At 51.8% G+C, this 18,337-nt stretch overlaps 1 protein-coding gene across 4 annotated transcripts in view; it reads right to left on the bottom strand.

The window, feature by feature from the left end:
* PTPRN2 (protein tyrosine phosphatase receptor type N2) overlaps positions 1–18,337 on the bottom strand; it is a 972,293-nt gene that overhangs the window by 538,305 nt on the left and 415,651 nt on the right. For all 4 annotated transcript variants that reach the window (XM_039472901.2, XM_074378841.1, XM_039472902.2 and 1 more), the window contains 3 exons: positions 15,053–15,274; positions 13,160–13,197; positions 10,719–11,101 (listed from right to left, as the gene is read on the bottom strand). In XM_039472901.2, the coding sequence (XP_039328835.1) occupies positions 10,719–11,101; positions 13,160–13,197; positions 15,053–15,274 (643 nt within the window). The remainder of the gene's footprint in view (positions 1–10,718; positions 11,102–13,159; positions 13,198–15,052; positions 15,275–18,337) is intronic.

Below are 18,337 nucleotides of genomic sequence, written 5' to 3'. Positions count from 1 at the left end.
CAAGAAAGAAGCAGTTTATCACACACCAGGGATTCCTGATAATATTATCAGCAGAAAATTTTCAGGCCAGAAAGCAGTGAATCAATATATTCCAAGTGCTACAGAAAAAAAAGAAAAGAAAAAAAAAAAAAAGAAAGAAAACCTGTCAACCAAGAATCCTATATCCAACAAAATTGCACTTCAAAAGTGAAGAGTAAATTAAGACATTCTTAGATAAACCAAAGCTGAGAGAGTTTGTTATATAAGAGACAGCACTGTAAGTGTATTATTGCTACATTTTTAGTTTAATGTAAAAATTCCAATTTTTACTATTAAAAGAAAGTGAAACACATCACTATTTAAGAAATTTCATACTGTATCTAGAGTATACAGGGTACTCTTAAAACTCAATAACAAGAATACAACAATACCATTTAAAAATGGGCAAAGGACATGAATAGACATTCCTCCAAAGAAGATATACAAGTGACCAAAAGCACATGAAAAGATGCTCAGTGTCACTAATCATTAGGAAAACACAAATCAAAACTACAGTGTGATACCACCTCATACCTATCAGGATGGCTACTATAAGAAGAAAAAAAAAACAGAAAATAATAAGTGTTGGCAAAGATGTGGATAAAGTGGAACTCCTGTGCATTGCTGGTGAAAATGTAACACGGTATATTGAGTGTGGAAAAGAGAATGGAGATTCCTAAAGGAAAATGAAACAGAGAATTACATTATGAACCTTGCTATATACAGTAGTCCCCCCCACTCCGCCCCACCCCATTAGGTACAGTTTGTTTTCTATGCTTTCAGGTACCTGAGGTACAGTATAAGAAGAAACTTGAAAGAGTGAGAGACCACATTATACAACTTCTATTACAATTTACAACAGAAATTGTTGTAATTGTTCTATTTTATCACTAGTTATTGTTGTTACTCTTATACTCTGTCTAATTTATAAATGGGTCTTTATCATAGGTATGTATGTACAGGAAAAAAAACGTTTCTATAGAGTTCTGCACTATCTGATGTTTCAAGCATCCACTGGGGGTACTGGAATGTCTCCTTTTGGATAAAGGGGAGACTACTTTACCCAAAAGAATTGAAAACAGGGTCTCAAAGTGATGTTCGTGCCCCACATTCACAGCTGCATTATCTCGATCACTAAAGCATGGGAGGCAACACAAGGGCCTACTGGTGGACAAATGGAGGAGCAAAGCGTGGCCGGCACCAACAGTGGAATATTACTCAGCCCTGAACAGGAAGACGTTCAGACACATGCAACAATGTGGATGAACCCCGAAACATGATGCTAACTGAAATAACCTGGGGATAAAAGGACAAATCCTGTCTGTCCAACCACGTGAGGGTCCTAGAATCCTCAAATTCACAGAGACAGAGAGTGGAGTGAAGGGTGCTGGGGGCTGGGGTAGGGTAGTGTTTAATGGAGACAGAGCTTCAATTTTACAGGATAAAAGAGCGCTGGAGATGGACGGTGGCGACAGCACAGATGTACTTAAACCCACTGAATTCTATGCTTAAAAACGGTTAAGACGGTACATTCTACGTTATACATATTTTAACACAACACAAAAAGTTGGAGGAAAGATCACATAAGGCGGTGAGTATACAGGTGCCATGAAATGTGGCTGCTTTCCACATCCAAGGCGGCGGCCCAGTCCTGGTCCTGTTTCTGCCTTAGCAGAAGCCTCCTCGTGGCTCACAGAGGAAGCTGGGCCAGGTTCCTGCTGGGTCCCTGGTCAAGCTCCCTTCACTCCATCTCCCAGGAACGCCTGTGGCACATTCTTTAAAGTGGATTTTTCAAGGTATCTTTCTGTGTAACTTTACGATTGAGAAACAAGCAATTTTCCTTTAAAGAGTGGCCGCTGGAAGGGGAGGGTCTCAGGTGTCCTCTCTTTTCCTGCACATTTTGGATGTCTGCTCTAACCCAGGTCAGCCCCTGCCCCAAAACATCCTCCAGGGCCATCTGAACAGCTTGTGAAGGGCACCGGTGTCAGAAAAGGCCCGAATGGCCGGATGTTGGGTCAGAAGGGAGGAAACAGGGAAGGCAGCCAGGGTGGGCCGTGAAGGTGAGCCCAGGCTGCAGCTGGACAGGGCAATGACTCCCCACAGCCAGGTCAGCTCCCCCGGCTGAGACCGTGCCAGGCTGCCAGGAACTCCAGCCTCATCCAGGCAGCCTCTCTGCTCCAAGCCAGCCCCTCCTGGCAGGCAAGTTCCCAGAGAGCCCCTTGATCCTTTCCTGAGACGCTTCCAGATAAGCCCTTGCTTTCTTCCCTGCGGCTACAGGTCCCTCCTCCTGGCTCCTGTGCTCCCACGAGGACTGGGCTTTACTCTCTGCCTGGCTCTGGGGGAGCCTGCTCCCACTGCTGAACTGCCTGGCCTCAGCCCCCTACACCCCAGCCTCCCTGAGCCTCCCCACCCCTGGAGCCATTAGGAAGAGGGCAGGTGGAGGGGCAGGGACTGGCCACACCACTTGGATGGACGACAACAGAAAATTGATCCCTTTGGCCTTTCCCTAAAACTCCCTCTATGCTTTGATCAGAACCACTCATGGCCTATTTTAAAAGGTCTCTAGTAGTTTCATATTGTAACCCTGCCTCCCCCAATAAACTGCAAACTCATCGAGGGCAGGAGCCACGTCTCATCTGAGTTTGTTTCTTCCAAGCCTACTGCCCAGTGAAGAGAATAAGCCAAGTTCCCAATCAATGTTTGCTACCAAATTCCATGGGTCTCCTTTTCCAGCGTGTTTCAAACCAAGGGGACAGAATGAGGACGCAGGAGGGACTGTGCCATGAATCCTGGGCCCCGCTAAGCCTCATGAGTGCCCCCGGCCCTGTCCCCGCCATGGTCCAATATGGAAACCAACGGAAGCATCCACAAGAAGACTCTCAAAACACCTTGAAGACAATGAGGAAGTTCACAAGCCCAGAGTGTGTCTGTGAACCTGCTGCCTCCACAGGCTGATGTCCCCAGTTACAAAAGTGGACAGGACGTGCGGGCCACCCTTGCTACCTCAGCCTGGCAAAGGTGACGGTGCAGCAGTGGTGGCTCCACTCTGGGAAGCAGACAAGACAGGGTGGACTGCCTACCATGAGCACACAGCCATTTCCATTTCATTTTTAAAAGACATGGCCACACCTGTCATTCCAAGGTCTCAACTTCCTCAGAAAGCTGTTGGACGCAATCTTGAAAATCAGTGGACAGATCTAGCATGTGTGACGTGCCGTGTCTGCATGTGGCAGCTTTCGCCCTGAATACCTGGACGCTAGTACTGCCGTGGAAGAGAAACAGGCATGAACACGGGCAGTGAGAAGGAATTTCAAAGCTAAAGATGGCGTCTCCTCTCTCCAGAGCAACTCAGTTCTGAAGGACAGTGGCATGTTTGTGACATCTCTAAGTTCAATCACTATGTGGGACAAGCCTGTTCCTATGGACTTACGGAATCAGCCACACAGGAGGCCCTAATGCCTGGGCAGGCACTCACTGGGGGGAGGCTTGGGATGAGAAGTGGCAACGTCCTCCTTCCACGGAATCAGCCACACGGGAGGCCTTATCCACAGAATCAGCCACACAGGAGGCCCTGACACCTGGGCAGGCACTCACTGCAGGGGGACTCAGATGAGAAGTGGCAACGTCCTCACCCTATCCACGGAATCAGCCACACGGGAGGCCCTATCCACGGAATCAGCCACATGGGAGGCCCTATCCACGGAATCAGCCACACGGGAGGCCCTATCCACAGAATCAGCCACACGGGAGGCCCTATCCACAGAATCAGCCACACGGGAGGCCCTATCCACAGAATCAGCCACATGGGAGGCCCTATCCACAGAATCAGCCACATAGGAGGCCCTATCCACAGAATCGGCCACAGGAGGCCCTATCCACAGAAACAGCCATACGGGAGGCCCTGACACCTGGGCAGGCACTCGCTGTGGGGGCCTCAGAAGAGAAGTGGCAACATCCTCCTACGGTGTTCTCTCAGCGCCGGCATGGCACTGGGGCTTCCGTGGAGCATCCAAATCACCCTGAAATGAGTGCACACATGGACAAATAGGCAGAAAATGAATACGTGGGATGACTACAGGAGTGTTACCCCTAAAAATCAGACTAGTGAAAGGTACACAAGGGTTGGAAATATTAAGAGTAGTAAAAACTCAGGGAAGCTCCCTGTGCTGGCGCCACGCTGAGGCTGCACACAGCGGTCACATCTGGCGTTCATTGCCCGAGATTACACTATTGGTAAATTCCCAGAAGCAAAGCTCAAACAGAAAAGCTTATCATTAAAGTGATGCTGCAACCCAGGTCCCCAGAAAGGTGGGTGAGCTGGGACCTGCTGCGACCTACACTCGTTCCTAGCAAAACCCACAGGTGCTGACACGGAATTCTCCACGTCTCACTGTGGCAACCTTGTTATCGCCTCTTCCTTAAGGGCCAGATGAATCAAGCCGAGAACTGGACCCGCCGTGGCGGACACACCTGCTGACCACGTGCACATCTGTGGCTGCCACTCCAGAGACCAGGAAACCCAAGCACAGGGGCGTTTGCCACCTTCCGGGTCTTGGGGCTGCTGTGGGAACCTGGCCCTGGATACCGGACTTCCGTGGGTCAAGGGGCCCATGCCGCCTTCTCCAGCAGCACTGTGGCCGCCACCCCAGACCCAAGCCCCCACCTCAGCCTCCATGTTTTCCTGACTGCACACTTCACTTCCCCAAATTCCGTCCCATCGGCTCAGTGTGGGAGTTCCATGGGAATACACCCCAACCCAGAGGGGTCTGAGGTAGGCAAAGAGAGTCGTGCCTGTGTGAGCCAGGCATCTCCGAAGCTCGGTCTCTGGATTTAGAAGGCAGCTTCCTCTTTGCTGAGAGGTAAGGGGCTCCCTCCTCTCCATACCTGGCATCCGTCCTATAATTTCTCCTGGCAACCTAATGTGAAACCATTTTAAAGTTGTCTCGGGAGGACTGGGGCAGCTGTCCTGCCCTTTGTGCGGTCTTAAATGCTCCCTCTAGTTTGTAAAAAGGATAAAATGTAAATGGCAGCCAGGCGCAGTGGCCCACACCTGTAATCCCAGCACTTTGGGAGGCCAAGTTTGGATCACAAGGTCAGGAGATCAAGAGCGTTCTGGCTAACATGGTGAAACCCTGTCTCTACCAAAAACATAAAAAATTAGACGGGTGTGGTGGCGGGCCCCTGTAGTCCCAGCTACTCAGGAGGCTGAGGCAGGAGAATTGGTTGAACCTGAGAGGCCAAGGTTACAGAGCCGAGATCGCACCACTGCACTCCAGCCTGGGAGACAGAGCAAGACTTTGTCTCAAAAAAAAGAAAAAAAATGTAAATGGCAAAGATTACTTTGTCCATCAGAAAATGTGAGAGAAAAAAATCATGCCTGGAAAAGCCAAGCCCCCTCATCCTCCATCTGAACCTCAGCCTGGCAAGGCCAAGCCCCCCCATCCTCCCATCAACCTCAGCCCGGCAAGGCCAAGACCCCCTCTCCTCCATCTGAATCTCAGCCCAGCAAGGCCAATTCCCCCACCCTCCATCTGAGCCTCAGCCCGTCAAGGCCAAGCCCCCCCATCCTCCAACTGAGCCTCAGCCCAGCAAGGCCAAGGCCCCCCATCCTCCATCTGAACCTCAGCCCAGCAAGGCCAATTCCCTCATCCTCCAACTGAACCTCAGCCCGTCAAGGCCAAGCCCCCCATCCTCCAACTGAGCCTCAGCACAAACAGCATGTGGACACTGGGGTGACACTGAGTTTTAAACCACATTCCTCTCCTTTCTGTGGGACAATTAAACACACAAAAGTCCCCCACTTGTAAAGAATGGCATCTGTGTCTTACAAATCAATAGCCAATCTGTTAAGGTTTAAGCTGAAATCTGGTGAAAACTTGCCCCAGAGAATCACAAATGATTAGTCCAATAATACAGCAAAAACCTCAATCTCTGCAAGAAGAGAGGGGACCTGGCCGAGTGCACTGTGCCTCGCACAGCTGCGCAAATTGCCGACAAAGCTGTGCTGTCTTCACCAGGGATCTCCCAACCAACTGAAGTTGCAAAGGAAAAGAAAAGAAGTCAGCCAAGAAAACGTGGTCATTTTTGTTCTTTAACCCACTGCTTGTTGGAGGTACACATTCCAGTCCCAACGACATTAGCAAACGCACTACAAGAAAATAAATTCAAATGCAAAGAAACGCCCGGCCTGTTTCTACTGGACGGTCACAGGCGCAGAGAGGAAATGAGCAGATGTGAGTGGCCTCCCTCCCCAGAAAGCGCCAGGCTGAGCAGACAGCGGCCCCTCTGTCCCTCCCTCCAGGGTGAGCTCAGGAGCAGGACCGCCCTGCAAGTGCCCCGGCAAACCACAGCGGCCTCCTGCTCTCTGGGGGAACACCTCGGTGTCCGTTTGGAAAGCCCTTAAACGACCGGGTAACGGGGTTCTCTGGGGTGCCTGTCGCTCTCCTACCCTGGGGGAGGGGGCGGGTGGCTGTCCCACTGCAAGTGTGGCTCAAGTCCCCAGGACACCTGCAGGGAACCACACAGTGTCCACAAACACAACATGGGGGCCTCTGGGAGAAAACAGGGCTCCAGCACAGGGTGAGGAGGAGACACAGCCAACCACACACACACACACACACACACACACATACAGAGCACACAATGCATATACAACACACCACACAGGAAATACATAGCACACACCATGCAATATACTACATGCCACACACACCACATATATAACACACTCTGCACCATGCACACAACACACAACACACATACAATACACACCACACAATGCAACATACTGCACACCACACAGACAACACACACCACACACTACAAACAACAGACATGCAAAACATACCATACCACACATACAATACACAGCACACATACACCACATAGCAAACACACAACACAAATACAACACACACCACACATACAACACACCTACACACAACACACATGCAACACATACCACACCACACATCACCACTCATCACTACCCACCACACACACCTCACACCACACACGCCACACACATAGCAGTGTTTCCTAGGGAGGGAGATGTCACAGCATGGGGCGTTTCATCACACGTGGGAATCAGTCATGTTAAGGGTCTGTGTCACCAGGCACTGAGGCAGGGACCTCCCCTCGGCTCTGCTGGTGCAGACACACAACCTCAGAACACAGACACGCAAACTCAGAACGCAGACACGCAAACTCAGAACACAGACACACAAACTCAGAACAGACAAACAGCCTCAGAACACAGACACGCATCCTCAGAACACAGACACACAACCTCAGAACAGACAAACAGCCTCAGAACACAGACACGCATCCTCAGAACACAGACACACAACCTCAGAACAGACAAACAGCCTCAGAACACAGACACGCAAACTCAGAACGCAGACACGCAAACTCAGAACGCAGACAAACAACCTCAGAACGCAGACACGCAAACTCAGAACAGAAAAACAGCCTCAGAACACAGTCACGCATCCTCAGAACACAGACACACAACCTCAGAACACAGACACGCAAACTCAGAACGCAGACACACAACCTCAGAACGCAGACACGCGGCCTCAGAACACATTACTTAGAACCTGCCTGTGCTCCTCTGAAGGGCTTAAGAGCAAAGAAACAAACAGCCACAAGGGGTTCCTGACTCTACAAATGGGAGAGCGAGGCCACAGGCAGACACAGGGGATGCCTCATGCAAGCAAAGGCCACAGGCAGACACAGGGGATGCCTCGTCCAAGCAAGAGCCCGGAAACGGGAAAACTCATCCTGGCTTTTTATTTAAAGCACTCTTGAGAAAATGGAGTCCATGTATGACGGTGAGCTTGAAATTTCCACTGCTTACAACTCACCTAAAAATACAACGAAGATAATCATCTACTGCTGAACACTGTCTTTTAACTTGGCTTTGATATACACTCTGTGGTTTGAGCTCAAGATAAACTATTTCTGCCCAATTATGATATGCCACCAGTTCTCCCTGATGAACGTGGCATCGCCAGCAGAGTGACAGCCAGCACCAGGCGGAGCACAGGGAGGACCTCAGAGTCCGCAGGACAGATGGGTTCCAGCTGTAAGGCAGCTCCCACCTCCACTGTGAATGATCCTTGAAATGAGACGGACTTCTTGACCAAGGAGGAAATACCTGAACAGACACACATCAGAACCGAAAGGCAAAATTACTGGATACATATGCACAGATACAGACACACACACGCACAGATACACACACATCTACCCAGCACACACACACACACACGCATGCACAGATACACATCTACCCAACATACACACTCACATACGCCGATACACATGCACATACGCATAGACATGCATCTACCCAGCATACACACTCACACACATACACAGATACACACACATCTACCCAGCATGCACACTCATATATATGTACAGATACACACACATCTACCTAGCACACACACATACATATGCAGATACACACACATCTACCCAACATACACACATACATATGCAGATACACACATCTACCCAGCATGCACACTCATATATAGATGCACAGATACACACATATATGCATACACACACATCTACCCAACATACACACTCACACACATATGCACAAACACACATCTACCCAACATACACACTCAAACACATATGCACAGATAAACACACATCTACCCAAAATATACACTCATATACACATGCACAGATACACACATATGCATACACATGCATCTACACTCACACACACATGCACACACACACATCTACCCAACATACACACATACATATGCAGATACACACATCTACCCAGCATACACACTCATATATAGATGCACAGATACACACACATATGCATACACACACATCTACCCAACATACACACTCACACACATATGCACAAATAAACACACATCTACCCAAAATACACACTCATATACATACGCACAGATACACACATATGCATACAAATGCATCTACACTCACACACACATGCACAGATACACACACATCTACCCAACATACACACATACATATGCAGATACACACATCTACCCAGCATACACACTCATATATAGATGCACAGATACACACACATATGCATACACACACATCTACCCAACATACACACTCACACACATATGCACAGATAAACACACATCTACCCAAAATACACACTCATATACATACGCACAGATACACACATATGCATACACATGCATCTACACTCACACACACATGCACAGATACACACACATCTACCCAACATACACACATACATATGCAGATACACACATCTACCCAGCATACACACTCACATATAGATGCACAGATACACATACACATGCATACACACACATCTACCCAACATACACTCACACACATATGCACAAACACACATCTACCCAACATATATACTCACATACATATGCACAGATACACACATATGCATACACATGCATCTACACTCACACACACATGCAGATACACACACACATATGCACAGATATACACACATCTGCCCAACACATACACACTCAAATACATATGTACAGATACACACACATGTACACACTCATCTACCCAACATACTCACCAATACACATGCATCTACCCAACATGCACACTCAATATGCACAGACATACATCTACGCAACATACACACATATATATGCAAACACACACACACATCTACCCAACATACACACTCAAATACCCATGCACAGATACACACATCTACCCGACATACACACTCATATACCCAACATACTCACTCATATACATATGCACAGATACACACACCTACCCAACATACTACCCAACATACACACTCATATATATATATGCACAGACACACACATCACATCTAGCCAACACACACACACGTATACACACACACATACACACACGTGGGTGTATGTACAGCCATCCAGACACATCCTTCCCTTTGAAACGCCGCTTCCATCACTTGAAGAAAACACAAAACTTGTACAAAGCAAAGCATAACATGTCAGATTCGTTAACAGGGTGACCTGAGAACGGGCCGACCACTTGCACCTTGCTGGGCCAGCGATGCCTGAATTCTGAGCCTTCTAAAGTTCAGGTCGATGTGAGGGTGGGAAAGAGCGCTGCTGTGAAGCCTCTCTTCCCTCTGAAGGGCGCCCACACCGGGATACTGGGGCCACTTTGGTGCAACACAGATAAAGCACCTGGAGTCCTTCCTGACTGGCAGGAGTCTGACATGGTGCAGTTTTGGGGTCCCACCCCATCCCGCATTCCTGCACGGGGCGTGCTGGGAGAGCCACCCGTGCCCAGGCCTTGCTGTAGCCATGCCTGCCCTGAGCGCCCACCTTGCCTGGTCCCCGCTGAAGGTGATTCTGACCTGCAGAGAGGTGCTGCCTGCAGGTGACCCATCAGGTCCAAGAACCCAGGAAGGGAGTTGCTTGGTTTGGTTTTGTTCAATGAACTTCAGAGAACGGCCCTCAGGCTCTGGAGCCCAGCTCAGAAGCACCAGGAGGAGCCACCGGCCAGGTTCCTGGCTGCACCTAAGACTCCGGGGATGCCTGCACCCCATTATTCAGTTAAAGACACTTACAATAAAAGCATAAGCTTCCCTCACAGCAAGTAGGCGCCCCACCTCCAGCCCCCCGGACGTGAGCCCTCCCTCCGAGCACAGGACCTGAGCCCAGGCTGCTACTCACTCTCTGTCCGTCACGATGTAGCCCCGCACGTCTTCCTCGGCAGGCTTGACCTCCAGCTGCAGGCCGTCGCCAAGCACCTCCCGAGCACCCGCTGGAAGGCTCTGCTCCTCCTTCGAAGGCCCGGGCGTCGGGCTTTGGGGCTCCGCAAACCCGCCGGCCCCGGGCTGCGAATGCGGCTGCGGCCCCAGCAGGTCTCTGGAGTACGTCAGGCTCTTGATGTTCTCCACTCCGGCAGTCTCCTCTTCTGAAGACAGGGAAGCCTCGGGGCGCTCAGATTCCTTCCGCTCCATTTGGAGGGGCTTTGCAAAGGGGAGGGCTCCAGGTGAGAGGTGAGACCCATGCTCCTGCAGGAGGTCCCCGAGTGTGGCACTCAGACGATGGACCTGGCAGAGAGGACATTCCGTGAGGAGAAGTTTGCAAGATGGACGCTGATGTGACATGTGCCATCCCTGGCTGGCCGGGGACACAGTCACCCGTGGGGCGACATGGCAGCCTGGAAGGAGGGGGGAGGAGGCGAAGTGTGTGTGGTCTATATTCAGAACGACGTCCAGGTGAGCATGGAGCGTGAGGGCCCTGAGTATCCGAATCACTTACGTGGTATTCTCTTTCCCCTGCCACTCCCTCGCACACACGTTCACACGCACACACCTCCCTGAAGAATCAGACTTTGTAGAGTCTGAGTCGGTCTATGGCATTGATACTTTAACAAATAAACGGTGTGATACCAAGATCCCACTCCTGCCCTCTAGAAGCAATGGACGCTTCATCATAATGATAATAACAAATCTGCATTGAACGAGCTCTGTACTAAATGCATTATATGCACGAACATACTGGGGCCTCACGTAAGCCCATAAGCGAGGAACCCTCGGTAACCCCAATTCACAGAAGGGGAAATGGAGGCACAAACGGATTAACCCACGAGTGGGCGTGTCACAGGGATGTGAAATTGATTCCAGCAGTATCTGGGGGACCTGTGGTCCTCACGTGGGCCACGCTGTCCCAACCACGTCCCCTTTTCCTGGACGAGACGTCCCTCAGAGCCCCTCAGCACCTCTGCTGACGACGAGTCGGATACAGACTGCTTCCTGCAGGTTGTCTCATTTAATTACTACTCCAACCCCACAAATAAAGGGTGAGTTCCACCTTTAATTTATAGACCGTGGGGTTTACAGAGGCTAAATATTAAATTATTTGTACCAGATCACAAAGGTCGTGATGATCAGATCCAGAATTAGAACTCAGGTCTAAGGGGCACCAAAGACGTGTCTCCACCCTGGGCCACGCTGCCCTCCCAGGCACCCCAAGCTGCTTCCTACTAAAGACGGGGCTGCTCCCACTGCGGGCATGTGCCAGGCAGCCCATGGACACCTTCTGGCACCTGTGATGGCAGAAGTCTTATGCCCACTTGGCAGGATTTTTTCCAACCACGAAATCACATCTTCAATATTTTATTAGACGGAAACAGGAAAATCTGATTTGCTTTATGACTCACTTTGCCAAAAGACGCTTTTATGAAAATTAAGGAAGGGCTATAAAGTCAATTGTTCTCATTTTGGCTACAAATGACATTTCCTTTTGCATTTTTGAAAATTTAAACAAAATAGTCATGTGATAAAAACATTGCTCAACTTGGATCCTCAGTGACAATAGGATGCAGGGTTGACATCACTCAACAGAGCCAGGAAAAGGCATAATATTCTAATACTCGCACTTAAATTGGGCTTCATGTGAGAAGAAAAAGAAAGGTGTTTTTAAATAAATAAGAACACAGAAAATACGACACTCACGTGCCCTTTCTGAAAAACAGAACTGCTTGAATAGAGAACAGCAGAGGACTCAATCAAAGTTCCACGCACGGAGGACGGAGAGGCTGCGGTCTAAAGTCAGGGAGTCTCCGGCTAGGGTGGGCAGGCTGGGTCCCTCCCTCTCCCTAAGTGAGGAAACGTGTTTCTCAGCCCCACTTCTCCCTCCACAGCTCAGAGGGCAGGTCCCATCATTTCTGATGGATATTCAAAACGAGAGCCGGAGAGGCTTCCTTCAGTCCTCGCTGACAGGTACGGAACCACAACCCACGAGGGATCTGAGGAGAGGCCCAGCCGAAGCTCCTCGTGCAAGGTCACTGCTGATACCAAGGCCGGGTCGTCCTCCTTCGGCCTCATATGAATGACCAAAGGTTCTCAAAGTGGGGGGACTAAGAGGTGAACAGACTTAAAAGGGAAGACCACGGGGAGCGCGTGGACGTCGCCTGCCACCACGCCCTTCTCCTGGCTGCCTCGGAGCCGCAGCGCCCGCAGGGGCTCTGGGATGGCGGAGGGGTTTCTCCATAATTTTGAGTGGGGGGGAAACTTTTGTATTTCATCAAGTGTCCCCACAGCATGAACAAAAAAATTACCGACTTCCACATTAACATAAAGCAAACACCAGAGATGTCATCTTACCTCTTGGTACAGTCTGTCATCGTCCTGTGCTCTGTCATCTGTAAAAGACACCAGTGTTACCAAAGCCCCCATCAGGATTCATCGCAGGCATCGCAGCCGTGAAAAGGGTGACCGTGCAGACCCCTCCAGGCAGAAGGCGAGGTGTGATGACGCTGGCATACACCAGTGATATGTCCTATCAGAGAGTCACACTTCCCTGTTTACAACATAAAATGGCATTCCACAAACTTCACGGAGGAGGAGGGGCTGAGCTAGGGGCAGCCGTGACAGCCTCACCTGGCTCTGTGGGTCTCCTCTCATTGTTGACGTTAGCTCGTACCCAGCAGCAGTTCACGTGGTGAAGGCTCTGCCTTCACCGAAAGTATCTCACAATTAAGATGGCTTCAGGGCCCACTGACAGGTGACTTCACTGTGGTCAACATTTCTGTCTACATAAATATCCTGGCTGGGCACCGTGGCTCACACCTGTAATCTCAGCACTTTGGGAGGCTGAGGCGGGTGGATCACATGAGGTCTGGAGTTGGAGACCAGCCTGGCCAACATGATGAAATCCCAACTCTACTAAAATTACAAAAAAGTAGCCGGGCATGGTGGTGCATGCCTGTAATCCCAGCTACTTGGGAGGCTGAGGCAGAAGAATCCCTTGAATCCAGAAGGCAGAGGTTGTAGTGAGCAGAGATCAAGCCTTTGCACTCCAGTCTGGTGACAGAGTGAGACTCCATCTCAAAAAAATAAATAAGTAAAATAATAAATAAATGAATATCCTACTTGCAATGGCCAAAGGTGCATGACTCACAGCACCTGAACAGTCACCCCTGGGAGAGCACACACACCCGGGCCTCCTTTATCCTTCCTATCCCTAGTGAGGGTCCCAATGCCTTCAGTCACTGGGCAACCACCTAACACAGGCCCCCGCAGGGTACAGTCCCACCCCTCCCCTGTGCCCCCCACCCTTCCCCTGAGCCCCCCACCCCTCCCCTGTGCCCCCCCACGCCTCCCCTGCATCCCCCCACCCCTCCCCTGCACCCCCCCACGCCTCCCCTGCATCCCCCCACCCCTCCCCTGCACTCCCCCACCCCTCCCCTGCACCCCCCACGCCTCCCCTGCATCCCCCCACCCCTCCCCCGAGCCCCCCCATGCCTCCCCTGCATCCCCCATCCCTCCCCTGTGCTCCCCCCACCCGCCCCCTGAGCCCTGCCATCAGCCAAGGCAGCCCTCCAGCTTCCAGCACGCCCTCCTCAGCACCCGTGCGGACAGAGAGAGGGGTGCGTCTGTCATTCGGTTTTCGGCACACACTCGTGGGCCTGCCAAGTGTGGGGAGCTGAGCGAGGTGCTTTCTAGCAGCTCCACGCTGGGAGAAGCAGTCAGGCTGCAGATGTCCCAGCTGGCCCACGGGCCTCTGCAGGGCTCAGATGCCTGCCTGGGCTGGGGTGCCGGGGGCTGCTGTCCACTGTCTCAGTGGCCTCAGAGGGCCGATGCATGCCCCAAGCAGACGTTTGAATGATCCCCTCTCACTCTGCTATTCAAATATTTGACAATATTCACTGTACACAGTCCAAACACAACACTTGCCATCACGCCTGTTTCCCTGGCTCTGAGCCTCAGCATGGAGGAGTGGAACCTCCTCGCAGAGAGCAATTTGCCATTCAACATAATTGCTCTGGTAGGCTTAGCCTGTTAAGAAAGCTTTTAGAGGCAAAAGTTCAAACAGATAAAAATCATCAGTACAAATCCTCATCTCCACAGCAGAAAGCCCTCCGTGCACCTGGTGAGCCTGCAGCCTCTGCACAGCCCTGAGGGGTCTCTGTCAGCCCCGAGGGGTCTCTGTGCAGCCCTGAGACCTCCCCTCCTCACAGTGCCCCTGGCTGTGGGCACTCAGGATGCTGGAGTTACCTGGAAAGCTGTCTCCACGGAGAGCAGCCTTGGGACCATCCGTCTGTTCTCCAGACTCTCCCAGGGCCATTCTCCCAGGGCCGCCTCCAGGTCCTCTGTGGTCCCCGCCCTGCATCAGGCCAGCCATCAGCTCTGCCATGCCATCCAGCTCCAGGGCACTCAGGCCCCCCGCCTCAGCCGGCTGCCTCCACAGGTCCTTCAGGACGGTCTGAATCCGCGCTCCTAGGGGCACGCACACAAACACAAGGACGTCATGGGTGGACAAAAGCAAAGGCGAGGGCTTCCCGACCTCAGGGGTGTGGTGGGCATCCACAGTGCCCAAGGCAGCAGCCCGCTAGGGCTAGGTGCAGGCCGGCACTCAGTGAAGGCTGGGACACTGGGCTTGAATCTCAAAGCCCACCTAACGTTGTGGCCATCACTAGTTCAGTTCCACTGGAGATGGAAAACCCGTAGAACAGAAGAACAGACTCATCTACCAACTCAGGCGGATGGAAAGCAGTTTCCCGAGCCAGTCGGAGAGATGGGCTGGGCAACTTCACCGTGTCCTCCAGATTACAGAAGAATGAGATGAGCTGTGTCCCGCTCACTTGTCGGACAGCAAAGCAATGTGTGGCAAGGACAGTGTCCTGCCCGGTACACCTTGCCCAGGACACCTGCCAGGCACACCTTGCCCGGGACACCTGTCCGGCACACCTGCCCGGCACACCGTGCCTGTCACACCTTGCCCGGGACACCTGTCCGGCACACCTGCCCAACACACCCTGCCCGACACACCTGCCCGATGCACCTGTCCAGAACACCTGCCCGCTCAGCACGGGCCCCCTCTGCTCAGCCCTCTCTGTACAGTTTGTCCGTGTTTTGCTTGTTTGTTCACTTGATAATGACAATGTTTTACTTTTATAATCAGAGGAGATGCAACAGAAATTCTCTCCTGGGGGTGTCTGTCCCTGGTGCCTAACCTGGGCGCTCCTCCCCAGTGCTCAGTCTCAGTGAGTGCCCAGGAAGATGGGGTGGAGGGTGGGGGCCTGCCTTGGGGCCAACACCCCAGGGTACCCTGGACAGAGGCTGGCGAGGCAGGGGTGCTGGGGGAAAGGGAGCCCAGGCCCTTGGCTCCCATGCAGCTCAGCCGTCTCACACACGGCAGCGGAGATCACTGAGCAAAGGTGGTGAAGACGCCCTGCACTGACCCACACCACGATCCACAGTTTCTGAACAGGTTTGAGGGCAGGGGTGAAACACTCCCCCAGCTGAGGCCAGGATCAAAGGTGGGGCTGGTGAGGCGGATGGAATCGGGGGACGGAGCACTCGGTCAGGGTTTTTGCAGAGGGCGTCACGCACACAGGACAACAGTGGCCCCCAGGCTGAGCGCTGGGCATGGCGTGGGGACAGGAATCCTGCCTGCCATGCAGACACACGGCAGAGCCCCTCTCACACGCAGGTGAAAACACAGAGGCCGAGTCTTCAGAGGAAAAACCATCAGCGTGGACCGACTCTAATTAAATCTGAACACAGCCACAGAGGGCCAAGGCCTTGCCCAAGAATGTGCCTGCTGCCGGAAAAGCCCTTCCAAGGAAGAGGGCAGGGCCTAGGCCGCCGCTTCCACACGAGCAGCAGCAGAAGCTGGAGGAGGCAGAAAAACCGAACCTGAACCCGAGAATAGGGCAACGGCTGATCACAGCGAGGAGATACGGCCACTCGAGGGTGTGACGGGCGCACCCTGACCCAGCAGCGCAGTGGGGATCACAACAGAATCCGGCATGCACTGTCAGTGAAGAGCAGTGTCTGAAATTTAACACCTTACGGATGGACTGAACAGCAGGTTGGTTTGTGAATCTGAAGACAGATTAGAGAAGCGATTGTCATTGGATCATCATCACGGAATGGGAGACGCTACGCAGAACCTCAGTAACCCGTGGTATTCACTTAGGGACTCAAGACAGACACTCACGGAGTTCTAAGATAACAAAATGCAAGAACCACGCCATGACTTCAGCCAGGCTGCTGAAAGTCAGAGGTGGAGAAGATCCCTGGAAAGCAGCCTGGGTGAGGGCAGCGGGGAGACACGCTCCACACAGGATTGGAAAGGGTCCCCGGAGCACGGAGGCCGCCAGACACACCACATGTCCTGTAAGAACGACCCGTTTGATACAAAGTGCGTAGTCAGGCATATGATGTTATACATCATGAACGCCACATTTGAAGGGTTGAAAGAAAGATCGCTCAATCCAGGAGTCTATATCCAGTGACAATATCCTTCACATCCCGTGTGTGAACAAAGCTGAGACAGTGCGTCCCAGTGGACCGGCACCACAGCAGATGCTGGGAGGAACCAAGGCTGAAGAGAAATAGACAGAAGCTCAGAACTACCGGAGGGGCCAAAAGGCTCCCGAAAGGGTAAATACGTAGATAAACAAGCAAGACCGCCTTCTTTCTCCTCTTACTTTATCTAAAAAGCAACGGATTGCTAGCAAGGAAAAATTATTACCACTTTTAGATGGAGCTCATAAAACAGCTGCAGGTGTGAACTGGATGGCACAAGAGACCAGAGGACCTGGGGCCTCCTCAGCGCTCCCAGGAAGTGGCACAGTGACAGCTCCAAGGAGGGTGTTTCCATCAAAGGCACCAGGGTGTTTCAGTGGAGAAGGGAAAGTCTTTTCCAAAAAGGCGTCTTCCGTGTTACCCAGAAATTGTACTTGTAGGTATTTACAAAGAGAAGTGAAAACCCATGACCACGAAAAGTCACAGGAGACTGTGGGTAGCAGCCTGACTCCTAACAGCACCACAGACAGAGCCTGAAGGCCACGTGCCCAGCAACAGGAGAGCGACGAGGTCACATCCACACGAGCCCTGACCCAGAAGGAACCACAGAGACGAGAAAAACGAAGAATAGACCTAGAACCAGTCACGCTGCATGAGAGCAGCTGGTCAGCAGAGAATCCACAGAATCCTGTCAACAGAAGATGGGGTCCAAGGGCGGGAAACCAAAGCCACAGTTGCCTGCTGGTGGGGCTGGGGCGGAAGGAAGCTCGGGGTGTGGGGGGTGTGCCGTGCAGCGTGGCCCACAGGTTCCAGATGCACCCGTGTCCAACACACCATCATGTCCCCTGGGCGTGCCCTGCAGCGTGGCCCACAGGTTCCAGGCACAACATCCAATGCACCGTCGTGTGCACCAGCCTCTCTCCGTGGGTATACTCCACCTCAATGGCAGCAATAAAGACCCCGCCCTAAATAAGGTTGACAGGCCCATTTCTTGACTTTCCTAAGTGTTCAGTGTTGAAATCTCTC

This window comes from Saimiri boliviensis, chromosome 10 (genome assembly GCF_048565385.1).
Source record: "Saimiri boliviensis isolate mSaiBol1 chromosome 10, mSaiBol1.pri, whole genome shotgun sequence".
In the NCBI taxonomy this organism is placed as follows: Eukaryota; Metazoa; Chordata; class Mammalia; order Primates; family Cebidae; genus Saimiri; species Saimiri boliviensis.
Note: the sequence above shows the minus strand (reverse complement) of the source record. Positions and strands in the feature narration are given on the sequence as shown.